Source organism: Mixophyes fleayi, chromosome 6 (assembly GCF_038048845.1).
Source record: "Mixophyes fleayi isolate aMixFle1 chromosome 6, aMixFle1.hap1, whole genome shotgun sequence".
Lineage (NCBI taxonomy): Eukaryota > Metazoa > Chordata > Amphibia > Anura > Limnodynastidae > Mixophyes > Mixophyes fleayi.
The window spans coordinates 222,846,240-222,866,116 of record NC_134407.1 but is presented as its reverse complement, the minus strand read 5'-3'; the positions used below and the strand labels follow the sequence as shown (position 1 = coordinate 222,866,116).

Sequence of the window (19,877 nt, the reverse complement as noted above, 5' to 3'; positions counted from 1 at the left end):
GGCAACCCTTTAACATTAGCGCCGTAACTAGCTCTGCTTTAATTATGATCCTCAAAGGTGTAGGGACCCATAATTAATTGCAGCAACCCTAAAATATTAATTCTAATTACTGATTTATTTATTTAAAAGACTGACCCGTAATTGTGCGTCATTGGTGGAACTGTTAAAGCATGTGTTTATATCTGGGTGAGGGCCCAGTCATACAGAGAAGTTGCTTGAGTAGATCTCATGGACTTCTGGATGTGACACATTACCGTAGAACAACTGGAACTGCTCTGTTTATGATTGGTCGTGGTACAAGACAACAGTTTAGGAAGGTCATATAAAGATGCCACTTAAGAACACCTGAGATGTTATGGGTAACGATTATAGGAAGGTCATGGATAACAAATTGTTAGATAGTGACAATCTGCCTATGGTGCAAATGGGCTAGAAACTACTTTTTGTGAGTTCTTTAGGAAACTTATAATTGGGGGATATGTTTGACCCATTCAATAGTAGGTTTGAATATATACTAACTTGAGAATTATTGGGTGATACAATATTTTTAAGTTAAATGGATAGTCCCTTAACTTGTGCTTATCTCCAGTAGAACATGCAGAGCAGGGTGTTCATTAAGACATCTTCAACCAGTATTTCCTGCAGAAACACATCTTTGAGAGCTGTCCAGTGGAAATTGCATCAGTAATCCAATAGGAATTCTGAGTAGGCAAAGCGCATTGGTCACCCTGTGAAGTCAATTTTAGCTATTTCGACTAGGCTGAATCAGGTCTGCAAGACGAATTTATAAATCCACTACAGAACTACAGACTTCATTCTCATGTCACAGACAGCGGGAATATGAACACAGGTCATTGAGACAGTCAGGAAATATCATAACTTTACAGGAAAATATTGATTTTAAGAACCTGACAATTGGGAGGTATGTCTGACCCATTCATGTAAGTTCTGCTAACATTTCTAGTAATCACCATTAGAGAGCTTATAATCAGTTTATTAATTGATAAGCTGGATGCAGTTAAGAGAACCAGATCGCAGGTTAGTGATGAGTCCTGCAGCAAGTGCAGGTAAATAGGAATATTTATATCAGTCAAGATGCCGCAGTTGTAAGTATGTGTAAACAAGGATTCTTTAGTAAAGCCGGGCGCAGGTATGTATAGAATACATGGCTGCAAAATACACGATTTTAGACAGCAATATATATAATATTATAAATATTGAGAACAAATTGAATATATGTATGATCATGTAATGTAAGTATGAACCCTAACCCTAACCCTGGTACGGTAAAGTTCATACTTACGTTACATGATCGTATGCCGGTCTGTTGCATTGCTGCTTTAAATATGGAAGTCACGGTTGAAAGTGACGTCATTTTCAAGTGAGGGCCTCTCCTGACATCGGAACTGTGCTGGGTCTGTGTATACATAAATATGTATTTATCACATGTCGATGTCTTTTGTTTTTCGGATTATTTAGGTCTCTGTACACACTGTTGATGTTTACAGCATCGATAATGCGAGAACCACCACATTTAGTTACCCATTGCTGACATCAGAGGCAATCTCTCAAGGTAATCCATAGCGTGTATATGGTTCACACTACATAAAATATCTAGATAGGATAAACACATGAGACCTTAACTTATAGAAGATATTAGAGGGAATATTACATCCATTTTTTATCATTACTAACCCATTTAACACATTGATCAGCTATGGAGCAGTGATTCATTCACTTCTCATATTATCGCCACTGATCAGAGTTATTTCTGCAACTGAATATATATAATAGTATATATACTTTATTTCAGATTTCCAATATACTCTTTGAAAAAATGAAATGAATGAACTAGTTTGACTTCAAATTATAAACAATAAGGGGTATTATTACCATACAAGGATTGAATACAGTTCCTAATGTGTTCTATTAAGACACTACACTTACATTCATACACTTGTTTTAATTACTATTTCGCTGGCATCATGTTTTTAATGTGTTGAATTATCAATAAAGATATAATTTTAATCCATTATTGGGTTGTGGAAGTTATACACAATATGTCAGTATTTAGAATAATATTATTATGAGTAATATCCAGATATGTGCACCACTTTTACATACGTACTTTTCTCTTTTACTCTGCATATGTTAATGTATCTGTGTATGTTGGTAGCACCTCCCGAAGACATTCAATGAATGTTATTTCGAATATATCAGTTTGTATAGGGAGTATCTGGCTCAACCTCTATATTTTCAATTTATTTATTCTGGTGCTACGGTTACCTTTCTTCTTGAAGGCCAAAATTGCCTTTGGAACATAATAAATAGGGAATAATAAGTAAAATATGAATATTGTCATTATTATCTCATCAAATGATAATTGATTTAGCCCGTAAAATTGCAATGTCCGAGGTATTTATGCATTTGTTTTAGAACTGTATATAAGGATATATGAGATAATAGAGAGGTGGCCTTTAATATCTTACTTAATTTAAAAACTCAGGTAGATACAAGTAATTTATAATGGTATATTAGCAGGAAGAACTAACAATAATAACAGGAAAACTCCCTAGTGGTCATATCTATGTATTGCAGCCCCTTGATCAGATTTAGAGTAATCAGGAATGGGCGGGATGATATAAATCTGGTAACTTTACATGTCATTGTTTTGGAGGTGTTTGGCCATGGTGCATTATAATAAATGAAGCCCCTGGATATTGGTAATGCGTTTATTTTCCAAGGAGAAACAGGAGGATCCTAATGCACAATGAAATATGCCGCTCAAAAATGTGACATGGAAATTCCACTTGTGTAAGGTGACACAGATCTAATAAATGGCATCAGAACTGTTGTAACATTACATAAGGACTAGGTAGGAAATCACTCAGTTTGTATGTAACATGGTGCATTAGGGTCATGGAGAAACCCCAGTGCAGTAAAATAGTGTTTGTTAATAGCAGACACAAATGTCCATAAATACTTGTAAGACTTAGATAAACAGAAGCTTACCCCAGTAAGTGATGTTGTTATTCACCAAGATTAGGGGGACAGAAGTGGACCATACGACTAAATGATAATGCAGTTTTTAATTTGTAACAGTAATGATTATAACTGCAGTAAAAGTTATTTTAAAAACATAAACAAAAATGGTAGTTTAGTGATTTTATTGTATTACCTTTGTTGGCCACTAGGGGCACTTACATGTCTAACTCGGGCTTTAGATAGAAAGTAAATCAGAAGTGGATATACAGATCCGCTATCCAGCAAAGGTGTTAATGCACAAAATCTTTAAATGTGTAAAAGATGTTTTAAAGGTTGAATGTTTAAAGAGGTTCTTCAATGACCCAATATACTAAGTGGGCTAATCTCTAAACACTGTGTGTCTTTGGAGATATGATTAGGTGAGATGACATTGTATGGCATAAATGCATTATGTATACTCACATTTCTTTCTATCTCCACAGGTTACATAGAACACTGTTCCTCTACTTTCTCCTCCCCGATTGATACACAGATCATTGGAACTGAGAAAAATGGGAATATTGGCTTTGCAAACAGTCTATAGAAAAATATGAAATTTCCCAGGTACAGGAAGCTTTGGAGGACATTTTATGGTAATATAGAAAGAAAAGGCAGCCTACAGCCCCCGGATGACACCTAGTGGATGATATTATGTCAGGTTCAGTCCATAATACTCACAAAGGGTAGTAAAATGTGTTATTTTAATTCCACAATGGTAGTAACACCTGGAATGAAATCATAAGTTATCAGAGGGGATGGGGTGGGACAAATAATCACACTTGGAAAGGAGGATTCCCAGAAACCTTTGCTGTTTATTTCTTCCCATTTTAGGAACCAGGAAGTGGACAACTGCAGAATATCAGCACTCTACAGGCACATAGATGCTTAAAGATGAATGTTCTCCACAACACCCCATTGTACTTTGCGAAGATGATGACATCATGAAGTTATACCAAAAAAGAAACAGCTCTAGAATTTTAGATTTAATTGTCGATGGATAATTTAAACAGGACTTTGACAGGTGTAGATTTTTCCTGGTGACAGAAAAAACCCCAATAATAACAAAAAAACAAAAACAAACTAAAAATAAATTTAAGGCAACAGGTTTATTCATCTGTCGGCCGACGCAGTAGAGGACCCTTTGCTTCTCTCCCCTTTGATACTTGATTCTTTGCACTAAAAATTGTATTACCATAATTAATTTCATCCTGACCCCCTGCACACATGCTCACACACATAGAAACACTGACATCGGAACGAGATTTGTCAGTTCAGCTGTAATGACAGAGAACCGACACAAGGGAATTAATACAGTGTAATTTCTGTTAGTTACACCAATATTTCTTGCTTAGAAACATGACCCACAGAAGCCATAGCCTGGGCAGAGACCTTTCTAATTAACATCTCTTATGATAAACTCTGAATATCCTTTTGTTGGTCACTTCCCTTGAGCAGAGACGTTGGTCACAGACAGACACATTCACTCGCTGATCACCATAGACAAGACAACTAGAATCATCATTTATAAGCCATTCCGGGCTATGGTAATATCTGATCATGAGGAGCTATATAATGGATAAAGATGTAGACATGATGATATAGCACACAGATATTGTGGTGTACAGTGCTTTATGTTAGATTGTGTTGAAGATTGTTTAGTAGTAAAGTGTTTTATATGTTCATGGATGTTGAAAAATGATATGTTTCTGTGGAAATTGTACTTGTTTCTTTAGTCTGTTATAAATGTATTGTAGAGATTACATTTATGGTTTATTGGGATCTTAATAAACCTGTATCATTGAAGATTAGTAAGAACTGGTCTTGTTGTTAGTATTAATATTGCTAACACTGGCTGTATAGTTTAAGGACTGTATTGTGTAATATGCTTGTTACATAGCTGTGTATAAAGGGTTAATGTTATAATGTACTTGTTTTGTAGATTATTACTGTACTTGTACAAAATACTGTGTATTGAATACAAATATCTTTAGTGGTCTGGTAACAAACATATGGAGATAGCACAGGCAATTAGGATTGAACAGAATAAATTCTGTGCTAAATTTTGCATAATCAAATCAAATCGTTTTACATCTGCTGAGCCACTCTGTCAGTCTCTACATTGGTTGCCTGTTTTTCAATGAATCCAATATAAAATTCTTCTAATAAACATACAAGGCCATCAACAAATTTGCACCAACATACATCTCCTCACTTGTCTCAAAATATCTCTCAACTCAACACCTCCATTTTGCACAAGATCTGCGTCTCTCCTCCACTCTCATCACTTCCTCCCATTCCCAATTAGGACTGTTGCTGCACCCAATTTATGAAATTCACTCCCTCGCACAATAAGACATTCTTCTAGTCTTTAAACCTTCAAGCGTTCTCTGAAAACCCACCTCTTCAGACAGGCTTATAGTATTCCTATACCACCATCTTAATCCCTTAATCTCCCTAGGTTACCCTATTACCACCCTCTACACAGCTAACACAACAACCCTCTGACCAACATAGTTGTGTGACTGAGCATACGGCCCACTAAATACTTTGTAACCTTTGCATTCTAGCTGGACAAATATTCAATATGATGTAGCACTTACCCTTGTGTATCAAACCATTGTCCCATAGATTATACGCTTGCGAGCAGGGCCCTCTTACCTATCTATGTATGTATTGGCCAGTATTGTTTTATTACTGTTTGTTCCCAATTGTAAAACGCTACGGAATCTGATGGCGCTATATTAATAAATGTTGATGATGATGATGATAATCTGTGTGTTTGTCTTGAAAAACAAGTTTGTAAGCACACAAATATAAGATGGCCACCATTGGGCCAAGGAAATTGTTAACATGCTTCCAGCATGGCCGACATCATACCATGATTTGTTAAACCTTGCAAGGCTGTATAACCGTGGGATTGTGTATATGATACGGATGATAAATATACATGAAATAGTGACTTTACACAGGGAAGTTTTAGTAGTGCAGTGATGTTGTATTGACAAGTTATTGTCTGCAAGATATGTTTTAATAAGCAGTGATGTTTTACTGGGAAGTATCTACTGTACTAGGTAATGAGAAGTGATCTGATAGGCGTTGTACACTAGCAGTGGTAACATTGTATCAAGCAAGATATATACCGTATATACTCGAGTATAAGCCGAGTTTTTCAGCACTTTTTTTGTGCTGAAAAAGCCCTCCTCGGCTTATACTCGGGTGATGGAGATGCAGACCTCAATAAATAGTACTGAAGGGAATGGTGGTATATCCGGAGGCTCCAAACTGTATAGGACATAACAATAAGGAACAATGCAGAGCAGTGTTGGAGTGTATAACTCACGATTTCTTGATAGCAGTTCTCAGTCCGTCCGCGGTATTCCTTAAAGACTGCAAGCAAACAGATGGGGTGCGCTGTTAAGTGCACGTTAGTGCACCATCACACTTTGTTAAATATACCCCATAGCCCTCAATCATGCATTGTCTTTACTCACTGTTTCATGACTAAGGTGCATTCTACAAGTCCTTACATTTCGCACATCATCCTCCTATCTCTCCTCCTGCCTTCCTTGTCCTGTTCTTCTGTCACACAGGAAGCAGTGTCTCTATTGCTCTCCTCCTCTGACAGCTCCTCAATTCTCTAATTATTACTCTAATCCCTAAACTCATGTTCAGCCTCCTCTGATTTAGCACTGGACTTTCCCCACCTCCTTCAAACCTACAACAGCCCTTTCTTTGTATCTTTGTCTATTTCACTTTTCTTCCATCCTTTATCTTTGTTCTTTTCCCCCTGTTGTAATGCACAACAATAGCTATATTTTGTTTTTCATAACAGCTGTTTTTGTTTGATATATGTTGTAACTTGTAATACAAATGTATAAAATAAATAGGTCACAATTGAATTTAGCATGGATGACTGTACTGTATATTTTTCTTTATTATACAGGTGTCACTTTATGGGAACAACAAGCATTGAGTGAGAATGTGGCATCAACACCTAAACTAAATACATCTTTTGAGTGCATCACATCAGATTCTGTCTCTGATAAGGCATCAGCTCTGAATATCGCAGCATCTTTGAAAACCAGTTTCCTCTGTGGTCTTGTAGAAGTTGGTGGGTCTGCTAGTTACCTAAATGACACTAAGACATCTAACAACCAAGTCAGAGTTACTCTGAAATACTCAAGAACCACAAGGTTTGACCAGCTGAGTATGGACCATCTAGGAGTCCAGAACATGACTTACCATGATGTGTTTGACAAAGAGACGGCCACTCATATGGTCACTGGTATCTTATATGGTGCTCAGGCTTTCTTTATATTTGATCGTCAGGTGTCTACATCAGAAAACATCCAGGAGATACAAGGAAATCTCCAGGTCATGACTAAAAAAATAATTTCAATTGAAGGAGAAGGAGATCTGAACATGAATGATAAAGATAAGGAAGATGTAAGAAAAATTAGCTGTAAGTTTCATGGAGACTTTGCTCTGGAGAGAAATCCGGTCACTTATGAAGATGCTATAAAAATTTATACTGATCTCCCGAATCTACTAGGAGAGAATGGGGAGAAGGCCGTACCTGTGAAAGTCTGGCTGTATCCACTGAGCAAACTGGACAGTAAAGCTGCCCAGCTGGTTCGAGAAATTAGTGCAAATCTTGTATTCAAGACAGAACACATAATACAGCAAATGGTAGACGTTACCATACAGTGTAATGATCTGATGAAGCATCCGGCTGCAGAGACCTTTCCAGACATCAAGAGTAACATCATCCAGTTCAGAGAGCAGTGTGAGCAATTTACACTCACATTTCAGAAGCAACTTGCACAAACCTTACCCTCTATTCGTGGTGGGGGATTAGAGGAAGCTGCACTTGGAGACATTTTACTTAGCACAAAACAATCTCCATTTGAAAGTCTCCATATTACAAAGTTTTTGAGCAGAAAACAACAGGAGATGAACATTGTGAGTTCCTATCTGAAAGTGCTGCACAATATAAACATATTACCATCTGAGAGTGAAATAAATGGACTAGTATTTGACCCTATGACTGAATATGTCGTGTGTTATAATTTTACATCATTAAATGAAGAGGATACATATCTGTCTGATATATGCGATTGGCTCCAAACTCCTAAACAAACTGTCTATGAGAATACAAAGATCTCACAATGGTTCAACAACAAAGATGTCTCTAAAAGGGCCAGGAAATGTGTGAGAGCGTTTCAAGAAATTGCTGAAGTCAATGTATCCCTGGAAGAGACCCGATTCATTATCTCATCTGTCCCAGACCAACGTAATCCTGGAGTTTCTATCTATCTGTATGAAGATGGGGATTTGGTGAGTACAACATTTGAGCCTCCAACTAAACCTAATCTTCCAGTTATCAGCGGTAGGACCCATGATAGTATGGATCTCATCCTCAATCCTGCAGACTACGGGAAAGAGTTTATAGAAAGATACAGAATACAGTATAGATCTGCTGAGGAGGAGACCTGGACCACTTGTATAACAAAGGATAACAATGAGAAGATCACAATTACAGGATTAAGACCTAATACAAAGTATCAGTTCAGATACTCTGCAGTGTGTAAACCAGGACTCAGTGCAGTCAGTGATGTTACAGAAGATGAGAGAACCCTTCCCACTAGTCCACCTGAAGTCATACAAGTCACTGCTGGACCATCATCTCTTATACTACACATCAAGGAACCGACTATAATTGGAGATGGAGCCACAATACAGGAGTATAAAGTTGAATTCAAAGTGGAAAAACAAGCAGGGGAATGGATGGAATATAGATCAGGAAAGAAAATAGAAACTTGTATCATTGAGGGGCTAAATCCCATGACATCCTACATAATACGTGTGTCGGCCATATGTAGTGACTCTGGGGTCAGTGCTCCAAGTGATGAGATTTGTGAGATTATGACAAAAGATAAATTCTCTCATCTAAAACATCAACTTATACAACAAAATAACGTGCTAATGTATAGAAAAGAAAAAGGAAAACCCTCTGTATATCAGCTGAAATTGGATCTTTGTAAAACTGGATATCTTAAAAACAACTTTGGAAAAGAAAATCATCAGATACTGTCACTCACCGGACCGTGAGTGCCTCTTCCCGGACATTTAGGAACCGTGGCCGTCCACCATCCTGAGGGTCTGCGCATGCGCAGCCCTTTTCTATACTTCAGTGTATACCCCTTTAACTCAATTGGCAGATCAGGCAACACTCCCTATATTAAGCACCTGTGGTCAATACCACGTTGCCTGATCTTGGAGTCTCATTCCTCATGAGTCTCTGAAGGTGTTCCTGTATTCCTCGTGTATTCAGCGCTGCTGATTCCTGTGGTTTCCAAACCACTTCTATGCCTGTGGTTTCCAAACCACTTCTACTTCTGTGGTTCCCATACCACTTCTACCATCAACGGTATCATCGTGACTGTTTGCTGATTCCTATCCGCTGCCTCCGTGCACTACAGTCTTCTATACCACTTCATCGCTATTGTATGTCTATTGGACTGTTGCTGATTCCTATCCGCTGCCTCCGTGCACTACAGTCTTCTAAACCACTTCAACATTATATTAACGTGACTGTTTGCTCATTGCTATCCGCTGCCTCCGTGCACTCCAGCTTTTACTTCACTCACCTGCTTCTCATCAAGTCTGTTTGCTGATTCCTATCCGCTGCCTCCGTGCACTACAGTCTCCTGTTGCAACTCGCCTGTGTTCATCATCGTGACTGCCAGCTGACTGCTATCCGCTGCCTCCGTGCACTACAGCTTCATCTCATCTTTGCTGTGGCTTCCTCGAGACTGCCGCTTTCATTACCAACTGCTACACTTCGTGATCAACAGCTCCTGCCTGCGCTACACTCCGGTTTCCCATCGCTGTTGGTTCCCGTGGTTGCTACTGGTTACCTCCGTGTGCCGCTGAGTCCTGCTGCTGTGGTCAGCGCTATCGTCCATCTCCTGCTGTTCCACTCTCCACGCCTTCACGTGTTCCACTGGTCTCTACCCTCCTGTCAGCCTTGGAGTTGTATCTCTGCTACTACCCTCTGCTGCATCATCTCCATTCTTCTGGGTTCCTTTGAAGTCCAGTTCCACGTGTTGCTAACTCCTGTGGATTCGTGTACCTGTTGGTCTACTCACCGGTGCGCTGCACCTGCTAGACCACTGCCTCACCTATCCTGGGACTTCCTATCCAGTCGGCCTCCAGCCGCTCAGGTACCGCTGCAATCCATCTCACTGCTACTACTGAACCACGGTATGCATACTTCTCATTGACTGTGCTGTGTATTGCATATCTTGCTGGACTGTGATTGGTTCTCTCTGGAGTCTGCTATCCGCTGAGTCTATTGCCATCATTGACTGTGTTATCATTGTGCTGGACTATTTCAAGAGACTCTCTAGATTGCAGACCTGCTCAGTCATTTATATATATATATATCTATATTGTGCATATTACAGTGGATCGTGTATAAGGTGCCTGTGTATTCTGTGTAGCAGCCTTCCCCCATGCACCTCCTCACATATATATTCAGTGGTACAACTTGCTGATGTCAGACCACTGATTCCTGTTCCCGGTATCACCTGTTCTATTATCCTCTCACATAGCAGTGGTACAACTTGCTATCGCAGACCACTGACTACCTGGATACCTCCACTTGGATTCCATTCCTTCACTCAGACAGCGGTACAACTTGCTACCCGCAGACCGCTGACTCTCATCACCTCCTTGTTTCTGTTGGACATTCCTCCTCACTATAGCAGTGGTACAACTTGCTATCGCAGACCACTGACTACTTCACGTGTCCTTGTCCATACAGTTCCTTGTGTATTATCTCATTATTACCAGTGTTGCTAGTCATAGACTTTCCTGAGCATCTCATCGGCCATCATTTCATGTTCCGTGATCACCCAGCTACCAGAGTACCCTATTACCATCTACATTGCTCTGGTAAGCCTACCACCTGGTGATCCCTGGGTAAAGACTCCTAGTGCCCGTGACAGTAAGATCAGGCCATGACAGACCCAGATGCGGAACCTACCGCCAAAGAGATGCTGCAACATCTGGTTAGCCGGGTGGAGCAACAGGATGCCCGCCAACAGCTGTTACTTCAGTGTTATCAGTCATTAACCTCCCAAGGAACATCTGGACAGACTGTGACAGCTACTACTGAGGCTCCTGTGCTTTCCTCCATTTCCCCATTGCCATCCCAGGTGTCTACAGCTTCCACGCTTCACCTGCCTACTCCGTCAAAGTACGATGGAGACCCCAAAACGTGCAGGGGTTTCCTTAACCAATGTTCAGTCCATTTTGAGCTCCAACCTCAAAATTTTTCTACCCATCGTTCCAGAGTGGCCTATCTTATCTCTTTGTTTTCAGGACAAGCCCTGGCTTGGGCCTCCCCTCTGTGGGAGAGGAACGATCCAATATTACAAGATAGTGCCAAATTCATTTCTACATTCCGAAGTGTGTTCGATGAACCAGGTCGTGTGACCTCCGCTGCTTCCAGCATCCTCCGTCTGCGACAAGGATCTCATACTGTAGGCCAGTACGTCATTCAATTTAGGATCTTAGCCTCTGAACTTCAGTGGAACACTGAAGCCCTAGTTGCCGCCTTCTGGCAGGGGCTTTCCGATAAAATTAAAGATGCACTGACTACTCAAGAGCTTCCTTCGTCACTTGAAGATTTGATCTCTCTATGCCATCGTGTTGATATGAGATTTCGTGAAAGAGAGGCTGAGAAAACGACTTCTGCTAAGGCACCTCTTCGCTCTAACCCTCAATTTCGTCCAGTGTCACCCGCTGTGATTCCCATGGAGATAGGACGTTCCAAGTTATCTTCGGAGGAGAGGAAACGAAGAGTCAAGAATAGACTCTGTATCTATTGTGCTGATTCCACTCATGTTCTCAGCTCCTGCCCTAAGAGATCGGGAAATGCCAGGCCCTAACTAGTTCTGGAGAGGTGAAGTTAGGGTCCCTGGAGTCCTCTCCATCAACTATGAAATCTAAAGTCTGCGCCTTTGATGTGACTATCTCCTTTGCTACCAAAACCTTTGAGTCACAGGCATTGATTGATTCCGGAGCAGCAGGAAATTTTATTTCCAAATCGTTGGTAAATCAATGGTCTCTACCCGTGATTACCTTAAAAACTCCCATTACTGTGACGGCTATCGATGGATCACGTCTCATCAACGGTCTCATCACCCAGAGTACGTCTCCAGTAACCCTTCAGATTGGTGCGCTGCATCATGAAGAGATATCGTTTTTAATTCTTCCTGTTACGACAAGTCCGATTGTCCTAGGCCTTCCATGGCTTCAGTGTCATTCTCCCCAGATTGACTGGCGCACTCCTCAAGTCACATCTTGGGGGTCTGAGTGTCACCATCATTGCCTTTCCCAAGTCATTCCTCTCAAGGTACAGCAAGCTTCCATCTCAGCTATTTCACCGGGACTCCCTCCTCAATATGCTTCATTTACCGATGTTTTTGATAAAGCTCAGTCTGAACGTCTTCCTCCTCATCGTTCTTGGGATTGTCCGATTGACCTTCTTCCTGGCAAGACTCCTCCCAGGGGCCGGGTCTATCCACTCTCGTTACCTGAAACTCAAGCTACATCTGAATATATACGGGAGAACCTCCAGCGTGGGTTCATTCGACCTTCCACTTCGCCCGCTGGAGCTGGGTTCTTCTTTGTCAAAAAGAAGGATGGATCATTACGCCCTTGTATAGATTTTCGTGGACTCAATGCCATCACTATCAAGAATCGGTATCCCATTCCGTTGATCACTGAGCTATTTGACCGCATTAAGGGAGCCCGTATTTTTACTAAGTTGGATCTTCGTGGTGCCTACAATTTAATCAGAATCCGTTCCGGTGACGAATGGAAGACAGCGTTTAACACCAGAGACGGGCATTACGAATATCTAGTAATGCCTTTCGGGCTATGTAATGCCCCCGCTGTTTTTCAGGGCTTCATCAATGAGATTTTTCGGGACTTATTATATGTATGTGTCGTCGTCTACCTGGACGACATATTGATTTTTTCACAGGACCTGCCTTCTCACCACCAACATGTGGCAGAAGTCCTCTCCAGGCTACGGAAAAATTCATTGTTCTGTAAGTTAGAAAAATGTTCATTCGAATTACCCCAGATTCCATTCTTGGGGTATATAGTTTCCGGAGTTGGCCTGAAGATGGATCCTGACAAAGTAAATGCTGTACTACATTGGCCCCAGCCAACTACTCTTCGTGCTATCCAGCGTTTTTTAGGTTTTGCCAATTACTATAGACGCTTCATTCAAGACTTTTCTTCCATTGCATCTCCTATTGTGGCCCTGACTCGAAAAGGGGCTAATCCTAAGCAATGGTCAACTGAGGCTATTCAAGCCTTTCAAACATTAAAAGAGTCCTTCTCTTCGGCTCCAATCCTTCGACAGCCTGATGTGACACTCCCCTTCTTCCTAGAAGTAGATGCCTCTAATGTGGGCTTAGGAGCTATTCTCTCCCAACGCTCGGAACAGCAAAAATTCCACCCTTGTGCCTTCTATTCTCGGGGTCTCCTACCCGCAGAGAAGAATTATACCATCGGGGACAAGGAATTACTGGCTATCAAAGCCGCATTAGAGGAATGGAGATACTTGTTGGAGGGAGCTCGCCATCCGGTGACGATCTTCACCGATCATAAGAACTTGTCATATCTTCAGACTGCCCAATGCTTGAACCCTCGTCAAGCAAGATGGTCTCTTTTCTTTTCCCGTTTTGATTTAATAATTACCTTCAAACCAGCTGCCAAGAACAAAAAAGCTGATGCCTTATCTAGAGCCTTTGTTACGTCCTCTGATATAGAAGAGGTTTCCAACCATACCATTCTAGACCCCAAATGTATCTCACTGGCTGCTTCATCCACCAGAACGCTACCATTTGGGAAGACCCTTGTGCCTCCTATACTAAGGAAGAAAATCCTTTCGTGGTTCCATGCCTCTCGTTTTTCTGGACACGCCGGTGAACACAAGACTTTTGAGATCCTCTCTCGAAGTTACTGGTGGCCTTCAATGAGGAGAGACGTCAAAGAGTTCATTGCTTCTTGTGAATTATGTTCGCAATTCAAATCCTCCCGCAGAACCCCAGCAGGGTTGCTGCGACCACTACCCATTCCGTCCAAACCATGGACCCATATTAGTATGGATTTCGTTACTGACTTACCACCTAGTAAGAACCATAACACTATTTGGGTGGTAGTGGACAGATTTTCGAAGATGGCTCATTTCATCCCTCTGTCTGGTTTGCCTTCCTCGTCTATCCTGGCTGAACATTTCATTAAAGAAATCTTCCGTATCCATGGATGTCCATCTGAGATTGTGTCTGATAGAGGAGTACAATTCGTGTCCAGATTCTGGCGAGCCCTTTGTAAAACCTTGGGCATACGATTAGCACTCTCATCTTCTTACCATCCGCAATCCAATGGACAAACCGAACGTGTCAATCAAGATCTTGAGACTTTTATAAGGATATTTTCATCAGCCAATCAAGACAACTGGGTAGAGTTACTCCCTTGGGCTGAGTTCGCCCATAACAACATGTACCATGAGTCATCATCCAAAACTCCATTTTTTGTGGTCTACGGTCACCATCCGTCTTTTCCGGAATTTCCTGCCCTCCCGCCCACCCAAGTTCCTGCGGTGGAAACTGTTTGTCAGACCTTTAAAAATATCTGGTCTCAGGTCAGAACCTGTTTAAAGAAGACATCTGTCAAATATAAATCTTTCGCTGATAAGAAGAGGCGGGCTATTCCACCACTAAAAATTGGAGATCGTGTCTGGTTATCCACAAAAAATATTCGTTTGAAGGTTCCATCCATGAAATTCGCCCCTCGTTTTATTGGTCCATATAGGATCATTCAAGTTATCAATCCAGTATGTGTGAAACTCCTTCTTCCTAAGAGTCTTCGGATTTCTAATGCCTTCCATGTATCCTTGCTCAAACCTCTTATTATCAACCGTTTTTCAACTCCTCCCTCAGCTCCGCAGCCAGTTCAAGTTCATCAGGAGGAGGATTTTGAGATTACCGAGGTACTAGATGCAAAAATTTCGCGAGGAGTCCTCCACTTCCTCGTTCATTGGAAGGGCTTTGGTCCTGAGGAGCGCTCTTGGATCAAAGCTGAAGATCTTAATGCTCCTGCCCTTTTGAAGAAGTTTTACTCCAAAAATCCGGACAAGCCCGGTTCCAGGCGTTCTGTGCCCACCTTTAAAAGGGGGGGTACTGTCACTCACCGGACCGTGAGTGCCTCTTCCCGGACATTTAGGAACCGTGGCCGTCCACCATCCTGAGGGTCTGCGCATGCGCAGCCCTTTTCTATACTTCAGTGTATACCCCTTTAACTCAATTGGCAGATCAGGCAACACTCCCTATATTAAGCACCTGTGGTCAATACCACGTTGCCTGATCTTGGAGTCTCATTCCTCATGAGTCTCTGAAGGTGTTCCTGTATTCCTCGTGTATTCAGCGCTGCTGATTCCTGTGGTTTCCAAACCACTTCTATGCCTGTGGTTTCCAAACCACTTCTACTTCTGTGGTTCCCATACCACTTCTACCATCAACGGTATCATCGTGACTGTTTGCTGATTCCTATCCGCTGCCTCCGTGCACTACAGTCTTCTATACCACTTCATCGCTATTGTATGTCTATTGGACTGTTGCTGATTCCTATCCGCTGCCTCCGTGCACTACAGTCTTCTAAACCACTTCAACATTATATTAACGTGACTGTTTGCTCATTGCTATCCGCTGCCTCCGTGCACTCCAGCTTTTACTTCACTCACCTGCTTCTCATCAAGTCTGTTTGCTGATTCCTATCCGCTGCCTCCGTGCACTACAGTCTCCTGTTGCAACTCGCCTGTGTTCATCATCGTGACTGCCAGCTGACTGCTATCCGCTGCCTCCGTGCACTACAGCTTCATCTCATCTTTGCTGTGGCTTCCTCGAGACTGCCGCTTTCATTACCAACTGCTACACTTCGTGATCAACAGCTCCTGCCTGCGCTACACTCCGGTTTCCCATCGCTGTTGGTTCCCGTGGTTGCTACTGGTTACCTCCGTGTGCCGCTGAGTCCTGCTGCTGTGGTCAGCGCTATCGTCCATCTCCTGCTGTTCCACTCTCCACGCCTTCACGTGTTCCACTGGTCTCTACCCTCCTGTCAGCCTTGGAGTTGTATCTCTGCTACTACCCTCTGCTGCATCATCTCCATTCTTCTGGGTTCCTTTGAAGTCCAGTTCCACGTGTTGCTAACTCCTGTGGATTCGTGTACCTGTTGGTCTACTCACCGGTGCGCTGCACCTGCTAGACCACTGCCTCACCTATCCTGGGACTTCCTATCCAGTCGGCCTCCAGCCGCTCAGGTACCGCTGCAATCCATCTCACTGCTACTACTGAACCACGGTATGCATACTTCTCATTGACTGTGCTGTGTATTGCATATCTTGCTGGACTGTGATTGGTTCTCTCTGGAGTCTGCTATCCGCTGAGTCTATTGCCATCATTGACTGTGTTATCATTGTGCTGGACTATTTCAAGAGACTCTCTAGATTGCAGACCTGCTCAGTCATTTATATATATATATATCTATATTGTGCATATTACAGTGGATCGTGTATAAGGTGCCTGTGTATTCTGTGTAGCAGCCTTCCCCCATGCACCTCCTCACATATATATTCAGTGGTACAACTTGCTGATGTCAGACCACTGATTCCTGTTCCCGGTATCACCTGTTCTATTATCCTCTCACATAGCAGTGGTACAACTTGCTATCGCAGACCACTGACTACCTGGATACCTCCACTTGGATTCCATTCCTTCACTCAGACAGCGGTACAACTTGCTACCCGCAGACCGCTGACTCTCATCACCTCCTTGTTTCTGTTGGACATTCCTCCTCACTATAGCAGTGGTACAACTTGCTATCGCAGACCACTGACTACTTCACGTGTCCTTGTCCATACAGTTCCTTGTGTATTATCTCATTATTACCAGTGTTGCTAGTCATAGACTTTCCTGAGCATCTCATCGGCCATCATTTCATGTTCCGTGATCACCCAGCTACCAGAGTACCCTATTACCATCTACATTGCTCTGGTAAGCCTACCACCTGGTGATCCCTGGGTAAAGACTCCTAGTGCCCGTGACAGATACCTAATAAAGTGATTCTATTAATAGGAGCTACTGGATCAGGAAAAACAACACTGATCAATGGAATGGCCAACTACATCCTGGGTGTGGAATGGAAAGATGACTTTAGGTTCAAACTTGTACATGAAGTTACAGATAAATCTGAAGCTCACAGTCAAACCTCTGTAGTTACAGCCTATAAGATGAATTATGAAAGTGGGTACCAAATCCCTTATTCCCTCACCTTGATAGATACACCAGGATATGGAGACACCAGAGGAATAGCACAGGACAAGAAGCTTACAAAAGACATTCACACATTTTTTCCAGTGACAATGGCATTGATCAGATCAATGCTGTGTGCTTTGTAGTTCAGGCTGCTTTGGCTCGGTTGACACACACCCAGAAATATATTTTTAATTCTGTATTTTCTATCTTTGCAAAAGACATTAAAGACAACATATTTATTCTCATCAACTTCTCAGATGACGAGAGACCTCCAGTACTAGAAGCTATTAAACATGCTGACATCCCCTGCCCTCTGGGCAGTAATGGTGACCCCATTCACTTCAAGTTCAACAATTCAGCTCTATTTGCCAACAATCAGGCGAGTAACGTGAGTATTAATGAAATGTGCTGGAACATGGGGGTAGAGAGTATGAGAACATTTTTCAGTGATCTGAATAAAATAAAAACCAAAAGTCTGAAGCTGACCCAGGAAGTCCTCAGGGAACGGAAACAGCTTGAGATGACTCTGCAGTCCTTACAACCACAAATAAGGGCTGGACTAATGAAACTGGATGAAATAAGGAAAGCAGAGGAAGCTCTGCAGCAGCACAAGGATCGTATATCAGCAAATAAACACTTTGAGTATGAGGTAAATATAACTGTTCCAGAAAAGCGAGAGGTAAATAACAACACAACAAACTGCTCAAAGTGCAAATTTACATGTTGCAATGACTGTTTACTGCCTTTTAACTTTACAAAGATTTTTTGTGATGCTATGCATTATGGATACTGTACACAATGTCCAGGTAGATGTGTCTGGAGTGATCATACCAATGACAGATATAAGTGGGATTATGTGATTAAAAAACAGAAAAGAACCTTCAAAGAGCTGAAAGACAAATATAGAGCCGATTCTGGAGAAGTGATGACTTCAGAAAAGATGGTCATTAAACTAAACATGGAATATCAAAATGTGAAAGAAGCAGTATACGTTCTTATTCACAATTCTTCTCAGAGTCTGAAGCGTCTCCTTGAAATCGCTCTAAGACCAAACCCACTGTCAACCACAGAATACATTGATCTGATGATACAGAGTGAGGAACAAGAAGCCAAACCAGGATATCTGGAGAGAATCAAGTCACTGATGGAGGTCAGAGAGCAGACGGAGATATTACAGGAGATCCAGAAGATGGATAACCATAATGTAAAGAAATTAAAGGAAGTGGTGTTTTCCTTCTTCAACTAGAATAACAAGCAACGTACACTGATTTACCAAACTACAAGATGCAGCACTGAATAAAACTGAATTAATAATATTCCCACCCTAAAACAGAAGCTTCCTGCCTGACATTTCTATTTCTGTTGATAACATGACCATAAATCCCACCCCGCAAGCTCGCTGCCTAGGTGTAATCCTTGACTCACAACTGTCGTTTATTCCCCACATCAACTCTATATCTAAATCATGTTACATACACCTAAAGAACATTTCCAGAATACGCACATATCTCACACAAGACACTGCAAAAACATTAATTCATGCACTCATCATCTCCCACATTGACTATTGCAATTCCCTCCTTACTGGTCTTCCCAAAGTCAGACTTGAACCGCTACAATCTATTTTGCACACAATGGCTAGATTGATTTTCCTTGCAAACCGTTCTTCCTCTGCTGAGCCACTCTGTCAGTCTCTACATTGGCTGCCTGTATTTCAATGAATCCAATAAAAAATTCTTCTACTAACATATAAGGCCATCAACAGAATTGCACCGACATACATTTCATCACTTGTCTCAAAATATCTCCCAACTCGACACCTCTGTTCTGCACAAGATCTACGTCTCTCCTCCACTCTCATCACATCCTCCCATTCTCGGTTACAGGACTTTTTCCGGGCTGCACCCACTTTGTGGAATTCCCTCCCTCGCACAGTAAGACTTTCCTCTGGTCTTCAAACCTTCAAGCGTTCACTGAAAACCCACCTCTTCAGACAAGGTTACAATATTCCTCAACCACCATCTTAATCTCCCTATTACCATCATCTACACAGCTAATGCAAGACAACAACCCTCTGACCAACATTGGTACACACACAGCCCACTCAATACTTTTACCTTTGCATTCTAGCTGGTCCATTGTGCAATATGATGTAGCACATGTCCTTGTGTTTCTAACTCCGATTGTCCCATAGATTGTAAGCTTGTGAGCAGGGTTCTCTTACCTCTCTGTCTGTATGTATTACTCAGTATTGTCTTATTAATGTTTGTTCCCAATTGTAGAGCACTACGGAATTTCCTGGCGCTATATAAATAAATGTTAATGATGATGATGAATAAGCACATAATGAGAGAAGATAACAGTGGTCATACGGGTGTATAGTCCAGAACACTACACTCTCATTTACAGGGAAGACGTCATTTAATCATCATATCTATGGTGTCATATATTTACTAT

General features: G+C 41.7%; 1 protein-coding gene across 1 annotated transcript in view; it reads left to right on the top strand.

Annotated features, from left to right (window-relative positions):
- The window catches only part of LOC142160649 (uncharacterized), a 33,494-nt gene extending 14,828 nt beyond the window's left edge, over positions 1 to 18,666 (top strand). Inside the window, 3 exon segments of the mRNA XM_075215510.1 lie at positions 6,968 to 8,916; positions 17,213 to 17,504; positions 17,507 to 18,666. Coding sequence (XP_075071611.1) covers positions 6,968 to 8,916; positions 17,213 to 17,504; positions 17,507 to 18,666 — 3,401 coding nt within the window.
- The last annotated feature ends 1,211 nt before the right edge of the window (positions 18,667 to 19,877 follow it).